At 34.7% G+C, this 20,698-nt stretch overlaps 1 protein-coding gene across 4 annotated transcripts in view; it reads right to left on the reverse strand.

Annotated features, from left to right (window-relative positions):
• Positions 1–20,698, reverse strand: part of VPS54 (vacuolar protein sorting 54 homolog (S. cerevisiae)) — a 102,345-nt gene that overhangs the window by 16,402 nt on the left and 65,245 nt on the right. For 2 of the 4 annotated variants that reach the window (XM_010863311.1, XM_010863310.1), the window contains exons 12-20: positions 18,184–18,524; positions 12,155–12,284; positions 11,395–11,576; positions 10,089–10,201; positions 6,999–7,062; positions 4,353–4,458; positions 3,384–3,471; positions 2,695–2,816; positions 2,504–2,584 (exon numbers count right to left, since the gene is read on the reverse strand). In XM_010863311.1, the coding sequence (XP_010861613.1) occupies positions 2,504–2,584; positions 2,695–2,816; positions 3,384–3,471; positions 4,353–4,458; positions 6,999–7,062; positions 10,089–10,201; positions 11,395–11,576; positions 12,155–12,284; positions 18,184–18,524 (1,227 nt within the window). Of the gene's footprint in view, positions 1–2,503; positions 2,585–2,694; positions 2,817–3,383; positions 4,097–4,352; positions 4,459–6,998; positions 7,063–10,088; positions 10,202–11,394; positions 11,577–12,154; positions 12,285–18,183; positions 18,525–20,698 lie in introns of those variants that run through there. The other 2 variants (XR_827307.1, XM_010863312.1) reach the window with 2 other exon arrangements.

Consider the following 20,698-nt stretch of genomic DNA (forward strand, 5'->3'; position numbering starts at 1 on the left):
TTTGATATAGTCATGTGATTATATAAAAAAGTATCCCTCCCTAAGTTTTTAGAAATATATATTCTTAAGTACTTAGGGATGAAATGTTACAGGGCCTCAAATTAACCACAAAATATTTCAACAAAAAAAGAAAAATGTTAATGATGGTTAAATACACGTGATAAATATATGGAACTCCATTACATTATTTTCTTTATTTTTCTTTACCAAAAATAATGCAATAAACTGTTACAGGAAAAAGTCTAGCCATAGTCCCAGTTCTTGTTCAAAAACTCTGGATGACCTGATAGAATAAAGAAAAGGTTTTAAGAGTACCAGCATTTTTTGGGATTTGCTTCATTCTATTCCCCAGTTCATTATTAGTCTCACTATTTAACATTTACCTCACTCTACATTATCACCCTGGTGGCTCAGATGGTAAGAATCTTCCTGCAATGCAGGAGATCTGGGTTCTATCCCTAGGTCAGGAAGATCCCCTGAAGTAGGACATGGCAACCCACTCCAGTATTCTTGCCTGTAGAATTCCATGGACAGAAGAGCCTGGCAGGCTGCAGTTCATGGGGTCACAAAGAGTTGGACTGAATGACTAACACTTTTACTTTCACTTTAGTCTACATTGTTAGGTGTTAAGTCCTTTGCTGTATTAGATGGTAAACTTCTTAGGGTAGTTACATGCATTATTCATTGACTTTTGGCACAGAGAAGAATGTCATATATCAAAAAGGAAACTGGTGGAATGGAACTGCTTTTGAATTTAGTTTGCATTTCACAACCATGAAGAAGACAGAGAATTTCTAAACAATAATTTTTCTCTACACAAAACTAGTAATTTAGAGGGCATAATATAGGTATGTCTGCACACAACTGTAAATTCCTTAAGTTTCTTAAAGGAGAAGCATAAAGCATATATGTTATCTACTAACTATGCCAGAGTTACTCAAAGTGCAGTCTGGAGATTCCTGGGAGTCAGAAGCTCTTTCAGGGAATATATGAGACAAGAACCATGTTCATAGTAATAGTAAGATTAATATAATTCACTTTCAAACTCTCATGATTGAATATTGGAAATTTTTAGGTGATATGTGATGTAATTCTGAAGTCTAGTTCAGTGTGTTTATGTATTCTTTTTAAAAAATTTTTTTATTTTAAATTGGAGGATAATTTCTCCACAATGTTGTGCTGATTTCTGCCATATAACAACATGAATCAGCCATCTACATACATATATCCCTTTCCTCCTGAGCTTCCCCCCGAAACCCCTATCCCACCCTTCCCAGGTTGTCACAGAGCTGACACAGAGCTGTCACAGAGCTGAGCTCCCTGAGCTATATCACAACTTCCTACCAACTATCTATTTCACAGATGGTAATGTATATATTTCAATGTTACTCTCAATTCATCCCACCCTCTCCTTTCCCCACTGTGTCAAATCCGTTCTCGACATCTGTGTCTCTATTATTGCCCTGCAAATAGGTTCATCAGTACCATTTTTCTAGATGAGTTTTAAATCTTTTTAGTTTTAATTTCTAATATGGTACTCACTGATAGCTATATCTGCATAAACAAAAGCTATTTAGGGGTCCTCAATTATTTTTAAGAATGTAAAGGGGGTCCTATGACCAAAATGTTTGAGAACTAAACATTAAATAAACACAATCTTATTTTCCAATCACTCCTTTCTCACTGTCAACTTCAAAGATTTGTGTGTTAATGGGCACCACTTTATCTTGTCTTTTTATAATTTTTATGTGTCTGCTGCTCTTGCCATCTCAGAATTTGAAGGATCCAAGTAGAAGGAAAAGCATATCAAAGAGCCTTGCTTTATGAGTTTACTCGAAAAATGCTCTGGGGCAAAAGTATAAACTAAACAAAGCTTCAAACTCTCAAGTTATGAGATTTTTGCTTTTTCTCTAAAACATGTACAGAATAATTTAGGGAAAGTAAAGAGTGAGAGATAGGTCAAAAGTGACTAGGCCTGATTAAGTGACATTTTTCTGAAGATACTTTCCCCGTGTAATTAAGAATTCTTTAGAAAACAGAGCTACTTTTAATGACCTATTTAGAATGGGAAGCAAATAAGAAACAAATACGGAAACTGAATATCTATGATGGAAATAACCCAGCACTTCAGGCTCTGCTTTTTAGCCTAAAAAATAAAGTAACACCTTTATCACAAATAATTCAATTTTTTCCCTATTTTGATCTTTATTTTCTTAATTCTATCTCTGGAAGGCTTTCAAACTAAAATATTTTTTGAGGAAAATACATAATTTTCAATACAGCTAATATAAAATTACTTCTATAAAGGGTCTCTCTCATCATGAGGGGAATCATCTTCCCTCATCCCTATCCTCAAATCCCTTAGGAAATGAAGATAAACTATTTGGGTGATCTGAACATTCGAGTTTTTCCCTATATCCTGAAGAATTTTGACTTGTTAGAACTAACTGTGAAAAGTCACAACGCCTTTAAGCAAAGCTTAATAATTTCCATAAATCATTACCTTAGATAACAGCTTGTCAAATAAGCTATCCATTATCGCTACAAGCTTAGCTGATATTTCAGCTATGTGGTCATGGTAGTCCTATAATGAGAAATAACATTGTACATTAAAGACCTGGGATACATCTAAAATACTTAACAATTAAGGAGTTAAATTTATGAAACTCCAGGAGAAAATACATGAAAAGATACCTTAGTGATATGATCAAAATGCCTAAGCATACTGTATTGCTTAGGTTGCAGTCGAGCTTCAAAATGAGCCCGGATCACAGGAATGTAGTGCACAATTAACTGCAAACAGCGTGAAGAAAGAGCTGAAGATCCAGGAGATGGACATATCATGGAGGAAAAAAAGGTATTAGCTGACTTCAATTACCTATCAAATTATGTAAAAAATCAATTTTCTACAGACGACCCAAGTTTATTACATAAATGGAGAACACAGTGACAGAAAGCAACATATTTCATTTTGTTTAAGACAATCATTTGGTACTGAATGATGTAATGAATTATGCTAATTTTCCCAATGGACTCAAGCTGTGGGTAGAATGGCATGAGGAAGCTAAGGGGACAACTGATTCTCGTGACATTGATACCTTTCACCCCATACACACTTATGTACTTAATACATATTATATTTTAACATTTTTTTTAACAGTAGTGTAACTTGTAGTAACTTACATTTATTAGACTAAAAATTCCTTGTAACATTTCTCCAGAAGTTATTTTTCAATTATGGCAATACATAAAAAAAGTAAAGTAGAACTGCTACTTTTAGAGCCTTTGGTTAGAGGCACAAAAACACCACGTATAATAAAAACCTAACTATAGTGACATCACTGAAATGCCTCAGCATGTGAATTAAATGCAAGAATCCATACCCAAATTTTTTGTAGTTATTGTTTTTAGTCCAACAACTTGCAGTGCACCAGCTCCAAGAACTAACTGGCAACTTCTTGAATTGAAGTACTAACAAAGGAAGGAAGAGAAAAAAACCAACAATTTATTAAAAACTATACTTTATATGCTGGCAATGTGTTAATTCTAATAATACATTCCTCTTTCCTCTTATGCAAGGACCAAATGAATTTTTCTAGTAGGAGCAATTAGGATTTGTTTATGTAATGACAGAAAAAAAAAAGGGGGTGTTTCCCAATAATAGTATTTACAGTCTGGTATGAAAAAAGTTGAGAAATTCTAAAAAATCAGTTGTTCAAAAATTAATCTTGAATTTGCAATCATAAAACTCGTTGTTTTAGTCTTTGTAATTGGATAGTCCTATTTTCAAAAGGGTAACAAAATCTTTCTGGACTAAAATATGACAACTTTGGGATAGAATTAATTGATAGATTAGGTATTTGAAAAAATAAAGCCTTTTCTCTATCTAGGAGTTTAAAATATCTGTTAATATGAAATGGCTGAATAAAACTATCACCACAGTTTCACTTCACATCAATGGTTCTGAAAGAATGATTTAAAGAAAAATCTCTAACCTTAGTGAGATGAATTTTGTAAAGTTCAGTGAATTCCTTCCATGCACATTTGAAACCAGTCCAGGTTTTTTGACCTAAGTGGCCTCAGTCATGTTCAGCACCTAACGAACAAATCATCTCCTGTCTCCAAGGTCATTAACAACTCTATAGATGTAATGAGGAATCACTAAATGTTGAGTGAGAAGGAAGCAGGTGGCCTTCAAATAATATGTTGTGAATCAACCACAGCCAAATGTCACAAAATTAATGTCTTAAAGATACCATGACCTTGAAATGTCTTAAGAGTTGGAAGATTACTCACACCCTAATGTATTACTTCTTCCAACTATTTTTCCATAAAAGTGAAATCATACATACCTTCAATAAGTCTGATAGACGAGTGAGCATGTCAGTAGTAACAGATGGGATATTATCCACACACTGGCAATATTCAAGGATAATTCTTATCAACAGCAATACAGTTCTACCCCCCCCCAAAAAAAGAGAGAGAGAGATGAACCAGTAGGCACTCAAAACAAGAAAAATCGAACTGATTTCACATACAAAAATCAATACTGATCTTGGCAACTGTTCAATGATGTGTTTTACCTATAAGTAGAGCAAGTAGGGACTAGAGTAAGGTAACAGAAAACCTCTAGGGTGTAAAATTAAGAAGGCACTCAGTTTCAAGGCTGTGCAACTGCAGGGCATGCACTTTCATGACACTGAGAAAGGGTACTTCCTTAAATTTTGTGCTTATGAGCACATCACTCTCTCTGTGACACTTGCAATAAGTAAGTCTTTTCAGTAAGGCAGGTATCCCATTCCTTGGCCAATTTAAAAATCCTTGGCCAACACTGAAAAAAGTTTAAGCAGTGTTTCTGATTATGTAGCAGGTTATCATAGATGTTGAATTAAGAAGGGCCTAGTCCAGATTTTCTTAGTGAGATAAAAGAGAAATTGTGGCTTCTGAGAACAATGTATCTCCTAAGAAGCTTACTGGTAAGTCACAAAAGATTTTCCAAAGATGAGAAAGTTATCAGCTCATTAGCAAGATATGTCACAAGCTGAAAAGAGACACTACTGGGAGGTTAAATAAGGTTGAAATTAAGGGGGAAACACCCATTCATTACAGGACATCTAAATTCAATGAGATTCTGAGAAATGAGTGATCCATGTAAAATAATGTTTTATAAAAGTCTGAAGGAGAGACAGCAGTGCTTCAAGGAGGAGACTATCTAGCCTTTATAACAGCTTAATTGTTAGACCATACATTACTCTCCATGCATAATCCTAGAGTCTGCTTTACTGGGCAGGAGTCCATTGCTATCGTTTGTAATCTTCTTGCTGAATATACAGTACTTCCCCTTTAGCCAGAGAGTTCAGCTTTTTGACAGTAGTCTCTTAGCTTAAAGAGCAAGAAAGACAGATAGCTAGAGGGGACCATTTCCATTAAGTAAGGGAAGAGTAACAAGACACAGTCCTTCCTCAGTATCCACAGGGGACTGGTTCCAGGATACCCCGTGAATATCAAAACCCCATGCATGCTCAAGTCCTTTATATAAAATGGCATAGTAAAGTCTTCCCTCTATATCCATGGGTTCTACATGCTGGTTAGTGGGATACAGAACCTGCGGATACAGAGGACCAATTGCAATGGGTAATTAAGGAAATAAATGACAATTAGATCAAAGGACTAAAATTACAGTGAGGTTGAAAAAAGTTTTATCCTACTAGAAATGGAAAAGAATTCCAGAAAAGAAAGGAATGGAAGCTTTAGCTTACAATGGTTGTACTTTGGAGTTTTGGAGAATATACAAGTTGAGAAAAAGCATAAATTCTATTCACACTAATTGAGTGCTTATTAGGTGCCAAGAAAATTAAAATGGTAAATGATCCCCATCTTTGAGGAATTCAGATAATAACCAGGGAGATACATACACAAATAAATAACTCTACTACACTGCAGAAAGAGCCATGATAGAGGCACACAGAGTTACAAGGCAAGGATCATTCATTCTTCCTGGAGGGGATGGCTATGTCAGAAAAGACTCATTTAGTGACAAGAAACAAAGAAGAAAAGTGACAAAGAATTATGATATAGATAATGGGAGCTAGATTTTGCTTCTAATTCTGGCTCCATGTGGGTAATTTTATATTAAATACTTAAACTTCTAAGCTCCAATTCTCTTAACCATAGAAAGGGAACAATAATACCTGAAATGTCTATTTTATAGTGTGGTTGGAGAGATCAAATAAGATCACATATATGAAAATACCTAAACTATTGTTATGAAAGTATATGAAGATATTATCTTAAGTATCTATTAATAAAAGGCATATAGTCCTAGACAAACAACACTGGAATTTATATTTTTCTTAGTTAACTTGAATTTGAAATACTGTTATTGGTAAAAGAATAAAAGACCTAATGACAAATGATGGTAATGGAAATAACTACCAACAACTATCAACTTCTTGTTAGGTGAACTAGAACTGTGCAAGATGTTTTACAGTAATTTTCACAATAATTCTGTTTCACAATAATTCTAAGTACAGTACTATTTCCCACATTTTGTTTTACAAAGAAGGAAACTAAGGCACACAGAGTAACTTGCCCAAAGTCACAAAGTAACAGAGTTGTTGGGATTCAAACCTAAGCAGTTTGACTCCAGAGCTCACAACTTCAATAAGCTGCACATTGCACACCAAGAAAAGTTGCAGGTAAAAAAGACAGGAAGAGCCTGAGACATTTACAGCAGAGAGCCACTGTAGCACCCCTGGATGTACCTCAAAGTTCTTGTGGTATGAGAAAAATCAACCAACCCCTTTTTTGTTTAGCCAGTGTAGTCTCTAATGGATACAGAATACTACAAAATAAAAAGGAATCCATAAAATTTATTTAAAATTCTTTGTAAGATTTACAATTGTTAATCTAAAATTTCTAGTTTACATCAAGCGGTAACTAGAAGACCTATATTTTAAATACTTGACTCAACTAATAAAGAAAAATGTGTCACTCACCCAACAACAGCATACTGTTGCCCCTCAACAGTAAGAACTTCAGCTGGTTTTCTTTCTTCTGTAGCTAGAAAGTTAAAGCAAATGAAGAGACATGGGTATAAGATGAAACAAAATACTGTATAAAAAATTTAAACTAGGAAAAAAACTGAAAAAGTTCCTATTTAAGGCCTGGAACGACCTCATTTTTGCAAATAAACCTACTTCTTGGAAAACAATTTAGCACAAAGTAAGTAAAGTATATTGGATTTGGAATCGGAGAAATTTGAATTTGAGTTCCAGTATTACCAATTACTGGATAAATGACTTCGGACCAATTACTTCTTTTGAGTCTCAGTATCTGTATCCATTAAACATAGACAACGATATCTATCTTTAAGTGTAGTTGTCAGTGAAAGAGATAATGCTTACAAACTGGCTATCCTCTAGGTCTGGTACATGGCAGATGACTGATAAGAAGTAAAAGAAGAAGAGTGTTATTAATCTGGAAAGACATAACTAGCATTTCAACTGGTTTTCTTTATTATAATCTTTAGAATACTAGTTAATACGTAAATTCAGTGGAGAGATTATATATTTAGTTTTTATGATCTTTATCCAAAAGTTACTTTATTTTCAGTAATGGTATTTTTTATCATTAAAAAACAGAATTCAGTATGTTGAGGTGAAAAGAACAGTGGACTGGATTACTGTCTTGAATCAGCCTATTAAACAGAGTACCATGGGCAAGTCAGTCATAATGATTCCCTAAGTTTCAAGTCCCTATGTTCTAAGACATTAAATATCTACATCCTCATTTCTTTCAAGTAAAGAAATTCAGTGTGATATAATTTCTAATCACAGTTCACTCTATATGTCAGATTAAAGTTTCTTGAGGACAGGGGTTGTGTCTTAACCAACACTCAATACTGCAGAGAAGTGACTTAGCACAGTAGTTAAAAAGGGGCCCTAACATCAGTCTGCCTGCAGTTGGATGTTGGATCCCAGTTCTACCACTTTCTAGCCATGTAACCTTAGGTATGTTGCTTGACCTATTTGTGCCTCAGTTTCCATATCTGTTAAATGGGAATACTACAGCTCATGGACCTGTAAATGAGATAACAATGTAAAGTGCTTAGAACAAACTGTCTCGCAGCGGGTAAGCACTAAATTAATATTTACTGCTATCTGTTAAATTTCATCTCCCCAATGCCTTGATAAGTATTTAGTAACTCAATAAATGGATGATAGGTGAATGAATATAACCCAGGATCCTTCACTTTGCATGAACTAGTAAAATATAAATGAATTTCTAATAGCATATACTTTCTTCCTGGTCAGAGAAAAACAAAAGACAGAGCAGGGTTTGTAAGAGAAACTTTCTACTGTCTGTATCCTACAAAGAGGAAGTGAAAATAAATAGTTCACTCTGTGGGAAAAACACATGATAAATTGGTCACTTTTAGAGTTATGATTTTAATTCAAAATTGGAATGTGTTCAGGATAGTGAACTCCAATCAAACACAGCTTGAAAGAACAGATGGGTAATAAGTCCTATAATTTTAAGTTTGTGATTTAGAATGATCAGTGTCTTATTTTTCTTTCAGTCTTTGCCACTTAAACACTTTTGCTTTGCTAATATCATACAATCAATTTAAAAATTGTGACCACCACCCAACACTGTTATCTACTAAAAATGGTCACTAAACAACAGAAATTTACTTGATTTCTTCAATTTCTCTCTCGACTGGATTGGAATTACTCTAATTTTCACCTGTTCCTCACCCCCTCTCGTTACAGTGGGCAGAGGGAGCCCCTCTCTTGAACTGTGGATTCAATTCCAGGGGTCCTACCCCTACAATCACTCTATGTCACTCTTATTTTAAATCAACTTTCTTCCTCTTTTATTAAGCATAAAAATATAATTCAGTTTCTCTTAAAATTCTTCTCTCAATTCCCTAAGTGCATTTAAAGGTAATAGTCTCTCTAATAGCTCTTGTGTCTCTAGCTGCCACTTCATCATTTACTTTCCCCTCAGGGCCAAACTTGAAAGGCCTGTTTGAAAAGGTAGCCTTACACTCGTCTACCCTTCCTTACCTTCTGAATTACTCAGCAGTGAACTACAATCTGGCTCTATCAGGCCACTGAATTAAAAAGACTGCAAATGATCTCCTGTGTGTCAAACAAGTGGTTACTATCAGTCTTTCTCTTGCAATACAGTTGCATTTTATGGTACAGTATACAATTTTTAAATATTTCTATGTAAAAATATTAAATTTTCATTAAATGCATAAAAACTGAAAGTGCAACTGCCTCCTCCATTAAAAACATTCAAGAACTTCATAACTACAATGCATCCTGGTATTACACTTTAACTCACATACAAAAATATTTCTAGCCATTGTGTATCTTTCACAAGAAACCTGATTGATATTTAATACCAATGACAATTTTCTTCTTGAAACTCTAATTTTTTAACTTCTGTCTTCTAGATTGTCCTGCCTCCCTGCCCTTCCTCTGTAGTCTCCTGCATAATTTTCTTTTTCTATGGTTCTTTACATTTTGTTTTTCTCTATCATATCAAGACTACCTTACTTATGATTGCTAATAAATATATTTTTCATTAGACTTAGCCCTTTTAAAGTAAAATTATACCTTTATCTGTCTCAGTATCTGACACATAGTAGACACTTACCAGTGTCTAAACAATTCTCTAAACAATATAGAACAGTGGTTAAGAACACAGCTATAAAATTACATAAAGTTGGTTTCAAATCACAGATCTTCATTTATACCAAATTCCTTAACCCCTGGCAGTCTCATGCCTCTTCAATATTAAACAAGGTAACAACATTATCTTTATCATAGGTTGTTGGGAGAGTAAATGCATGTAAAGCACTTGGTCCAATGTTTGGAATATGGTTAATATTCAATAAATATTTAAAATTATTATAAATTGCCACATACTTTTCAAATCAACTACTTACTAACTAAGCTGGGATATGAGTTCTAAGGTTTCCAAGAGGCACTATCAATTAAAAAAATATTAAGCACTCTTACAAAATGAACAAACAATATAAAATTGAAACAGAATGTGTGAAAGAGTATACATACCCCCTGATTTTTTTTCAGGTAAAGCAATCTTTCCATGTGATATAGAATCAACAAGATCCTGAAATTCTGCAGGAACATCAGCTTGCTTCCAGCGTTCATTGTCTAAGAGAAGGCTATTCAAAAGTAAAAATATAAACTTTAATAATATTTCAACCCTATCTCCTAGGGTGAAAAGAAAAGGAAAAGTCAAGTGAGTACTTAAGACTTACATATTTAAAACTACGTGTATCTTAGTTAAATTCAAGTAAAGCCCATGCAGTACAAGGCATTTGACTTTCTAAACAGTAACGGTCATTAGCTGTTGCTAGTACGTGAGACTTTTAAAAATGCTGAACATTGAACTGATTGAAAGAGACACGTGTACCCCAATGTTCATCGCAGCACTGTTTATAATAGCCAGGACATGGAAGCAACCTAGATGTCCATCAGCAGATGAATGGATAAGAAAGCTGTGGTACATATACACAATGGAGTATTACTCAGCCATTAAAAAGAATACATTTGGATCAGTTCTAATGAGATGGATGAAACTGGAGCCTATTATACTGAGTGAAGTAAGCCAGAAAAAACACCAAATACAGTATACTAATGCATATATATGGAATTTAGAAAGATGGTAACGACAACCCTGTATGCGAGACAGCAAAAGAGACACAGATGTATAGAACAGTCTTTTGGACTCTGTGGGAGAGGGGCGGGGGGATGATTTGGGAGAATGGCATGGAAACGTGTATAATATCATATAAGAAACGAATCGCCAGTCCAGGCTCAATGCAGGATACAGGAAGCTTGGGGCTGGTGCACTGGGATGACCCAGAGGGATGGTATGGGGAGAGAGGTGGGAGTGGGGTTCAGGATGGGGAACATGTGTACACCCGTGGTGGATTCATGTTGATGTATGGCAAAACCAATACAATATTGTAAAATAAAATAAAAAAAAAAAGTGCTGAACAGCTTAATAAACTGAGGTCATTCATAAATAGTACAAATAATTTCAGGAAATATTTTCCTTTTTATATCTCTTAGCCTAGTCAAGAAGAATGGTAAAACATAATTAACTTCACTTTGAGTGGGAAAGCAAAAGTCAGTCTATCAGGATAAGTACTTTCATGGAAATAAACATCCTAACTCCATTTTCAAAAGCCAAGAAATGGTGATTTTAATTACACAATGTCTATAATTAAAAAGAAAAACAACTGTCAGGGCTTTTAATTGGCCAATCAATGAAGTTTCCTCTTTTAAATATAACTGTGTTTTATAAAGAAAAGGAGGAAAAAAATGAACAGAATGGACATGGTAATAATACCTGAGTTTGGTTTTTCTCTCTTCATGAAACCTATTTACAAATTTATTTGCTTGGCTCTGAAGTGCTCCAAGTAATGACATGCTTTTTCTTCCACATATCTGTTCAGTTTCTAAAATGAATGTTTCCATTAATCTGGAAAGTGATATGAATTCCGTAGAATTTAGCTTCTCAAGAAAACCATCCTAAATTTTAAAGATAACATAATATTCATGAGTTAGTATAATACAAAATATGGAACAGCTATAAAACTAACTTAAACAACATTAATTACTTTATAATACTTATACTAATTCCTAAAAATTATTTTAAGATAATTTATAATGAAATTTCCCAATACATTAGTCCCAGAAATCAAGCATTGAAAGTTTAAGATGTCTAAATTTTATTCTGATCCCTTTAAGATAAAGTAACTCAAATAAATTCAGGTCATACTACACAATTTTCATAATACTGGAGAACAACTAATTTTCTTAATAAATTATTTGGTTAGTAATACACATATATATGTATAAAAACTGCATATTAATTTCAAATATTTATTAAGTCTTTTAATCATTTATTTGAAATTCAAGCTCAAGGTTTACTATTTCTTTTATTTGGATTATTTTGCATTTCAGCACCTCCCTAACAGATCACACCAGTACCTTATTAAGTGTTAAAAATATGCATTATGCAGAATATAGGGATACAAGCAAGGATATACTCTAGATTTTCAAAGTAATTTTACTATGTAAAAAATATCTAAACTTTAACAAATAACCTTTGCTCTTGACATGAGAAATTTGACGGCTCGATCATGGCATATATCTGAGGCACTATATAATAACTCCTGGATATTATTTGCCAGCTTTCCTAGCTCTAAGTCACTTAATTTCACATCTTCATTGACCCTGAAAATGACAAAAAAGATTAAGTCAAGAAAAGTTATGAACACACTGATCTCCACAGATGACATACCAATAAAAAACAAAAAGCTATAAAATTTACATTTAAGGGAAAAATCTGTTTTGATGTATCATACAGTTTTAATTTTGTGGCAGGGCATCATATAAGCAAGTTCAGATAGTACAAATAAATTTTTCCCTAATCTTGAATAATCTCTCTCTGCTATAGTATTTTTAATACTTAATTCAGACTCTGACTGGAAATTCTGAAAAAACTATAGCAAAAAACAAACAAAACAAAATATTAGTTTCAAGGTCATAGCTATGGCAGGTTGTGCACAGGTTGCCCAGGATGACATAGTGGAAGGAAGAGGAAAGAAATGGAAGGAAGGAACAAACAGGCCCGCTTTTTGCTTATAATTATGAATGACTATTAACAGTTAGATCAACTGAACTAATATTTCTTAAGCATTTATTGTATTTAAGTACTAGACACTGGAGGGAATATGTTTTCTTAAGGAACTTACAATTAAATAGGAGTATTTATAATATGTAATGCATTTACTCCAATTTTGAGGAAGAAATGTAAAGACTTTTTGTCTTTTTATGCATTGCCCCCCACCCAAGAGAGTATATAAAGACCACTGATTTTGTGCCAAAAATTCAGCTTAGTGTTAAAGTGAAGTGCCTTAGCATAATTTTTCTACATGGTGGCTTAGTAGTAAAGAATCTGTCTGTCAATGCAGGAGACGTGGGTTTGTTTCCTGGATTGGGAAGATCCCCTGGAGAAGGAAATGTCAACCCACTCCAGTATTCTCACCTGGGAAATACCATGGACAGAGAAACCTGACAGGCTACTGTCCATGGGGTTGTAAAAGAGCCAGACACTACTTGGTGACCAAAGAACAACAACTTTCAAAGACATTTCAAAGAGGATGTGATGTCTATTAATTTGAGGCAAACCACTGGGTTAAGGTATTGAAGAAAGTTATTACCTGCTATCCTTTAAAGTTATGTCATTAAGTTTATTTACTAGTGTTTAAAATAATAGAGGGATTAATATTTTTAAAACACTTTCAGATACAGTATCTTAACTTGGTTCTCACACTCTGAGGCAGACAGATAAACTCCTACTTAACAGATGAGGATACTGAATCTTGAAAGTTTAGGTGATCTACCCAAGGTCACAAGGTTAAAAGCATGAGACTAGAACCCAGAATTAGTCTAATTCTATTTCTAACCTGCTAAGCTTCCTCTCTTCCAACATTTACTTCTATAAACAGCCAAAGTGCTATTTCAGTACCACTTCCCATAAAGCTGGGAAGTTTGAGCTTCATAAATTATTTGATTATTTGTAATTTTGCTTTTAAAAAAGATTTTTAAAATTTTAAGTCTAATTGGATCTCTTTACTGTTGACAGGAAAAACAAAAAGCTGCTCACAGACACGAACCAGTGTCTGGTTACATATACAAAACAGTTGAAAGCAGGATCTCAAAGAGGTATTTGCACACTCATGTTCACAGTAGCACTATTTAGAAGAGCAAGCGATGGAAGCAATCCAAGAGTCCACTGACAGATAAATGGGTAAAATGTGGTATATACCTACAATGGAATAGCATTCAGTTTCAAAAAAAGAAGGAAATTCTGACATGTTACAATATAGATGAAACTTAAAGACATCTCTGTGCTTAGTCGCTCAGTCCTGTCTGACTCTTGGGAACCAATGGACTATAGCCCACCAGGCTCCTCTGTCCCTGGATTCTCCAGGCAAGAATACTAGAGTGGACTGCCATTTCCTCCTCCAGGGGATAGTTCCTACCCAGGGATTGAACCCGAGTCTCCTGCATTATCAGGCGGGATCTTTACCACTAGCGCCACCTGGGACACCCCTAAAGACATTATGCTAAACAAAATAAGACCGTCTCAAAAGGACAAACAGTGTATGATTCCACTTATATGAAGTACTTAGAGTCACTGAACTCATAGAGATACAAAGTAAAAGGGTAGTTGCCAGGGGACTGGTAGGGGAGGACATGGGGAGTTACTGTTTAATGTGCACAGGGTTTCAGATTTGCAAGAAGAAAAAGATCTCGAGAGTGGTTGTACAACTATGTGAATATATTTACCACTGCTGAACTGTGCACTTAGAAATGGCTAGGATGATAAACTGCATGTGTTTTTTTAACCACAATTTAAAACTAAAAAGTTTTTAAAATCTACAATAGTTTCTAATCCCATCCATTATTTTTTCTTTCCCATTTCCTGCCTGGGAAATTATTTCCTCTTTTGTGCCCATATTTACATTGCAATAAACTTACAAAGTTGTAGGTTATTTTGATAATGTAAGAAAACAAGGAAAATCTATCACTAAAAAAGATACAAAAATCAGACATCATTTCTGCATGTCCTATATCTGTGACACAATTACATACTGAGAAAACACTTGACACAGGGAAGAACTAGTTGGGGTTAAATGTATAAATATATTCAATCAATCCATTGCCCCTTTGGCAATGGAAAATGGGTAGCTTCCAGACATTTATATACCTATGAAACATAGAAGGAACAATTTATATATGCTCTGTAATCATGCTATGGGAGCACGTCATTGTGGAAAGCCAGAGAAGCTCTAAAGTGCATAGTGAGCCACAATGGAGGTGGGAGGGGTGGGTTAAAATCTGAGACTGCATTTTATTTAAAGGAATCCCAAATAGTATGGGCACATTTTCCAGCTATCTTTTAATATCTCTTCTCTCTTCTGCCACAGTAACAGTTTTAGCTATCAAATAGCCAACAAGCTATACACTATTTCTCAAGCCTCTCTTACAGCAATATATAGACATGTGAAAATATTCTAGCCACTAGAATGTGGGATTGCAAATTCTGAATTGTGCTCTTAAATAGAAAGGAAAAATATGAAAAGTTTATGTGACAGTAACAAGAGAGCTAACAAAGCTAAAATATATACAGATTTGTAACATCTAAGGCATCTTGGGAGAACAATAAAAGGTAGGAGAAATTATCAGATATAAAGGCTAATTAAAAAGATATAACTAATATAATCTTACTTAATGGTACTGGTGCTAAGACAGACAACTGAACAAAACAGAGTCTAGAAACAGACTCATTTATATATGAATATTTAATTTAAGGCAAGAGTGGTACTATATAGCAATGGGTAAGACAGTCTTTTCAATAAATGGTGTGAGGTCAAAAAGATATCTACATGGGAAAAAAGAAAATAACCTCACACAACACACAAAAATCAATTTCAGATACGTTGTGGATCTAAATGTGCAAGGGACATCAACAAATCTTCCAGAAAAAAGCAAGAGACTATCATCAAAGTCTTAGGGTAGTGAAAGATTTTCTTCAATAGGACACACAAAAAAACATAAACCATTAAAGGAAAGAATGAATCATAAGATTATATTAAAGTTAAGAACTCTTGTTCACAAAAGACCCCAATAAGTGAAAAGCCAGCCCACAGAGTGGGAGAAGGCATTTGCATCATGGACCAACTGACAAAGGGCTGTGTTGAGGCTACATAAAGAACTCCCATAATCAGTAAGAAATAAAAGGCAAACCAAGAGAGAAGTGGGCAAAGGATTTATAAGTACTCCACAAGAGGATATTCAAACAGCCAGTAAATATATGAAAAGTGTCCTCTTACCAATCATCAGGGAAATAGAAATTTAAACTATTACACCTGTGACCTACCAAAATGTTTTACTAACATGTGAAAGACTGACAACACCAAATGAATGAAGATGTGGAGAGACAGGAATGCTTCTACACAGCTGATAGGACTGTAAAGGCATACAATCACTTTGGGAAATTATTTGGCTTTAGTTAAATTGACTATTCACATACTTATTTTTAGGTATATATTCAACAGAAATACTTATAACATGTACACCAAAGACATCTACAAGAATAGTCACAACAAACTGAAAATAATCCAAACTTCATGAACAGCAGAATGATACACACACTGTTGTGCAGTCAGAAAGTAGAACATCTATATACAAATAAACTTAGAAAAAGCAGCTTAGAAAAATATCACAAATATAATGGGAAATGAAAGAAATTAGAGACTAAAGACCATAATTCAATGGTTCCATTTATATAAAAATTTAAAACCTGGAAAAATCAATGGTTTTAATGGTTTCCTTTGGGAAAAAGTGAAAGCACAGTGGCAATACGGTGCTTCAAAAGACCTGGTACATATACACAATGGAGTATTACTCAGGCATTAAAAAGAATACATTTGAATCAGTTCTAATGAGGTGGATGAAACTGGAGCCTATTATACAGAGTGAAGTAAGCCAGAAGGAAAAACATAAATACAGTATACTAACACATATATATGGAATTTAGAAAGATGGTAACAATAACCCGGTGTACGAGACAGCAAAAGAGACACTGATGTATAGAACAGTCTTATGGACTCTGTGGAAGAGGGAGAGGGTGGGAAGATTTGGGAGAATGGCATTGAAACATGTAAAATATCATGTAAGAAACGAGTTGCCAGTCCAGGTTCGATGCACGATACTGGATGCTTGGGGCTAGTGCACTGGGATGACCCAGAGGGATGGTATGGGGGGGGAGGAGGGAGGAGGGTTCAGAATGGGGAACACATGTATACCTGTGGCGGATTCATTTTGATATTTGACAAAACTAATACAATTATGTAAAGTTTAAAAATAAAATAAAATTAGGAAAAAAAAAAAAGACCTGGTAATGTTCTGTCTCTTCACTTGAGTGGTAATTCTATTAATATATTGCTTAAACTATGTATGTTTTAACATCTCTTTTAACAGCAGTTTTAGACTGAACCCTAATCAATATATGTGAAAATATAAGCCTAAACAGAGAAAAAAATATTTTTATTTATAGGTAGTTCAGGGTTTGCTTGATTGATAGTGGGGAGGGGAGGTGTTATAGTTGACTCTACACTATAACTGCAACCTAATAAGATCCTAGGCCATAATCTGACTTTTATCAAAATGAACAAAAATACTGAGTTGCTATTACTCTTAATAATTACAAAATATAAATGATGTTCTCGGACCAGAAAGATTTTATTGGCTTTATTTTGCTTTTGTTCTTTCTATTCAAAACACTTAATGGAGTGTATGGATTGGATGGTAATAACTGATCAGTGTTCTCTTGATTTTCACTAGTATACTGCAGTTATTAGAAAGTGTTATTGTATTTAGGAAATATATGCTAAAGTATTTGGGACATCAAGTCTGAAATCTACTGTCAAATGACTGAGCAAAAATTTTAACATGAGAGACAAAGAAAGGAGAGACAGAAAGAAAGCGAGAAAGGGAGAAAGAGGGCAATGTGATATAGACTTAACTGGGGAAGCAAGGTGAAGGGTAGAGGTTTTTTTTAATAATTCTGGCAACTTTTCTGTAAATCTGAAATTATTTCAAAATAAGTTTTAAAAAGTAATATTTAAAAAGACAGTGTGACCCACTTGGAAACTCATGCCTTTGAACAACTGAAAATTGTAAACCAAATACATCTTTACTATATACAAAAGTGATACAGTAAAAGAAAGAAACATAACCAAGGAAATACTGACCTGAGTTCCAGGACAGGTTCTGCCACTAATGACTTTAAATAAGCCATCTAAACTCTCCAAATTAAAGGTATTTAATTAAATGGTTTCTTCTCGGACTTAAAATTCTATAATTCTCAATTATTTCCAAAACTCACCTCCTTACCATCCATAAATTTTCAAAAATATATGTTTCATAAAATTTATTTTTGTTAAATTCCAAAAGCCCGAACTATATATGGTTTTTCAATAAACTGAATAATCAGTCTTATTTAAACCATTAATAAGATGACTCAAGGTCTTGTTAATCTGGCAACAGTCACCATACTCACATAATATCCACAGCTCCTGGAGTAACAGATGATGATATCTGCTCTTTGCTGGATGAAGAATCAGTAGTACATTCTGGTTCGGATACAGAATCACTGCTGCAGGGCTCACTATTTGGAGATGCATTTCTCTGAGAGGTAGTATCTATGGCTATAGGTGTTAATTCACTCTCACTGAATGCATCACTTATAAACATGCCTTCATGGATTAAATAAGCCACTTCTGTGTCTAGTGAATTATCTTTTGCAGCATTTTTCTGTTGTGAAATCTCTTCCAATTCTCTAGTCCTTTGGTTTTTGTCAAGAACTGAGAGAACAACACTATGAATGATATTTAAGGTTGCCTAGAAGAAAACAGGATACATTTTTAATTGATATAAAATATTTTGTACCAAGGTTTCAAAAGTGAAGTGATTGTGCATGTTTGAGCATTTTACAAATGAGTCAAGGTCATGTATATATCAGAATTTCTATCTCCAGTTACACAATAAAGGTGACTGGTAAAAAAAGAACTACTGAAGAGATGGGTTCCCTTTAAAGTTTAGACATAGGGCTATACTTACAAATTAATTTTGTAAATGGTGATCTCCCTAAAATACAGTGCATATTTCTCTCACTTCTTAAATAGGTTACATTGAACATAACTTGCCTATCAGAGGATCATATTCATTGATGTGTTTACTTAAAAAGAAAACACAATCTGTATTCCTTACCATATCTACTTTTATATCCATTTCTCCTCATCTCACATCTTTTCTCACACATTCAGTGTTCTTGAGACATTTTGGTTCTCTTCCTATTCTTTAAAATTTCACTGTTTCCATCTCAGTACCTTTGTTGTTTCCTCTGCTGGGAATGCTCTTCACCTTGATGTTTACATACACGTTTTCTTTTCATCACTAAGGTTCTTGCACAAATGTCACTTCCTCAAAGAAGCCTCCTCTAACTCCTATCAGCAATCCTACCCCATTAATCAATTTTTAAAAAATATCAGTTATCGCTTTTAATTTTTCAGTTCTAGGTCTCTTTCCACTACAGTGTTAGCTCCATGAGATACTGTATCTTACTGCCTAGAACAATAAGTACCATGCACGGAGGAGGTATTTAATAAATACTGAAAAGCAGAAGAATCAAGTGTAAATTTACGTAAATCAATGTCTTCATGGACTACTAAGAAATAAGGAGCTATATTCCTACTTTAACATTCAAAGTTGAACTCTAATAACTTGCTGTTCCTTTCTCAAAATTATTTATTTTTCAGGATCTACATGGTTCTAGGGAAGCAGACTCCAAATTTAAGTCTCCAAAGATAGGATAAGGGTCTAAGGTGGGCCAATCAGCAAACGAAACACCTGAGCTTAAAGCTAAAGAAGATACACAGAAGACAGACTGAGAAAAACACAGGAGAACAAAACTAAGGCTTGATAATATCATCAACTTCTCTATTAAACACCTAAAGGTTGACCTACCTATGGATTTTTTTTAGTTATATGAACTAATAAATCCCCTTGTTTAAAACACTCTGTTTTCAGTTCAGTTCAGTTCAGTCAGAGAGTCGTGTCCAACTCTTGGCAATCCCATGAACCGCAGCACACCAGGCCTCCCTGTCCATCACCAACTCCTGGAGTCTACCCAAACCCATGTCCATCGAGTAGGTGATGCCATCCAACCATCTCATCCTCTGTTGTCCCCTTCTCCTCCTGCCCTCAATCTTTCCCAGCATCAGGGTCTTTTCAAATGAGTCAGCTCTTCGCAACAGGTGACCAAAGTATTGGAGTTTCAGCTTCAACATCAGTCCTTCCAGTGAACACCCAGGACTGATCTCCTTTAGGGTGAATTGGTTGGATCTCCTTGCAGTCCAAGGGACCCTCAAGAGTCTTCTCCAACATCACAGCTCAAAAACATCAATTCTTCTGCGCTCAGCTTTCTTTATAGTCCAACTCTCACATCCATACCTGACCAGTGGAAAAACCATAGCCTTGACTAGACAGACTTTTGTTGGCAAAAACCTCTGCTTTTTAATATGCTATCTAGGTTAGTCATAACTTCCTGCCAAGGAGTAAGCGTCTTTTAATTTCATGGCTGCAATCACCATCTGCGGTGATTTTGGAGCCCCCAAAAATAAAGTCAGCCACTCTTTCCACTGTTTCCCCATCTATTTGCCTGAAGTGATGGGACCAGATGCCATGATCTTAGTTTTCTGAATGTTGAGCTTTAAGCCAACTTTTTCACTCTTCTCTTTCACTTTCTTCAAGAGGCTCTTAGTTCTTCTTCACTTTCTGCCATAAGGGTAGTGTCATCTGCATATCTGAGGTTATTGATATTTCTCCCGGCAATCTTCATTTCAGCTTGTGCTTCTTCCAGCCCAGCATTTCTCATGATGTACTCTGCACAGAAGTTAAATAAGCAAGGTGACAATATACAACCTTGATGTACTCCTTTTCCTATTTGGAATCAGTCTGTTGTTCCATGTCCAGTTCTAACTGTTGCTTCCTGACCTGCATACAGGTTTCTCAAG

Source organism: Bison bison, unplaced genomic scaffold (assembly GCF_000754665.1).
Source record: "Bison bison bison isolate TAMUID 2011002044 unplaced genomic scaffold, Bison_UMD1.0 scf7180017864489, whole genome shotgun sequence".
In the NCBI taxonomy this organism is placed as follows: Eukaryota; Metazoa; Chordata; class Mammalia; order Artiodactyla; family Bovidae; genus Bison; species Bison bison.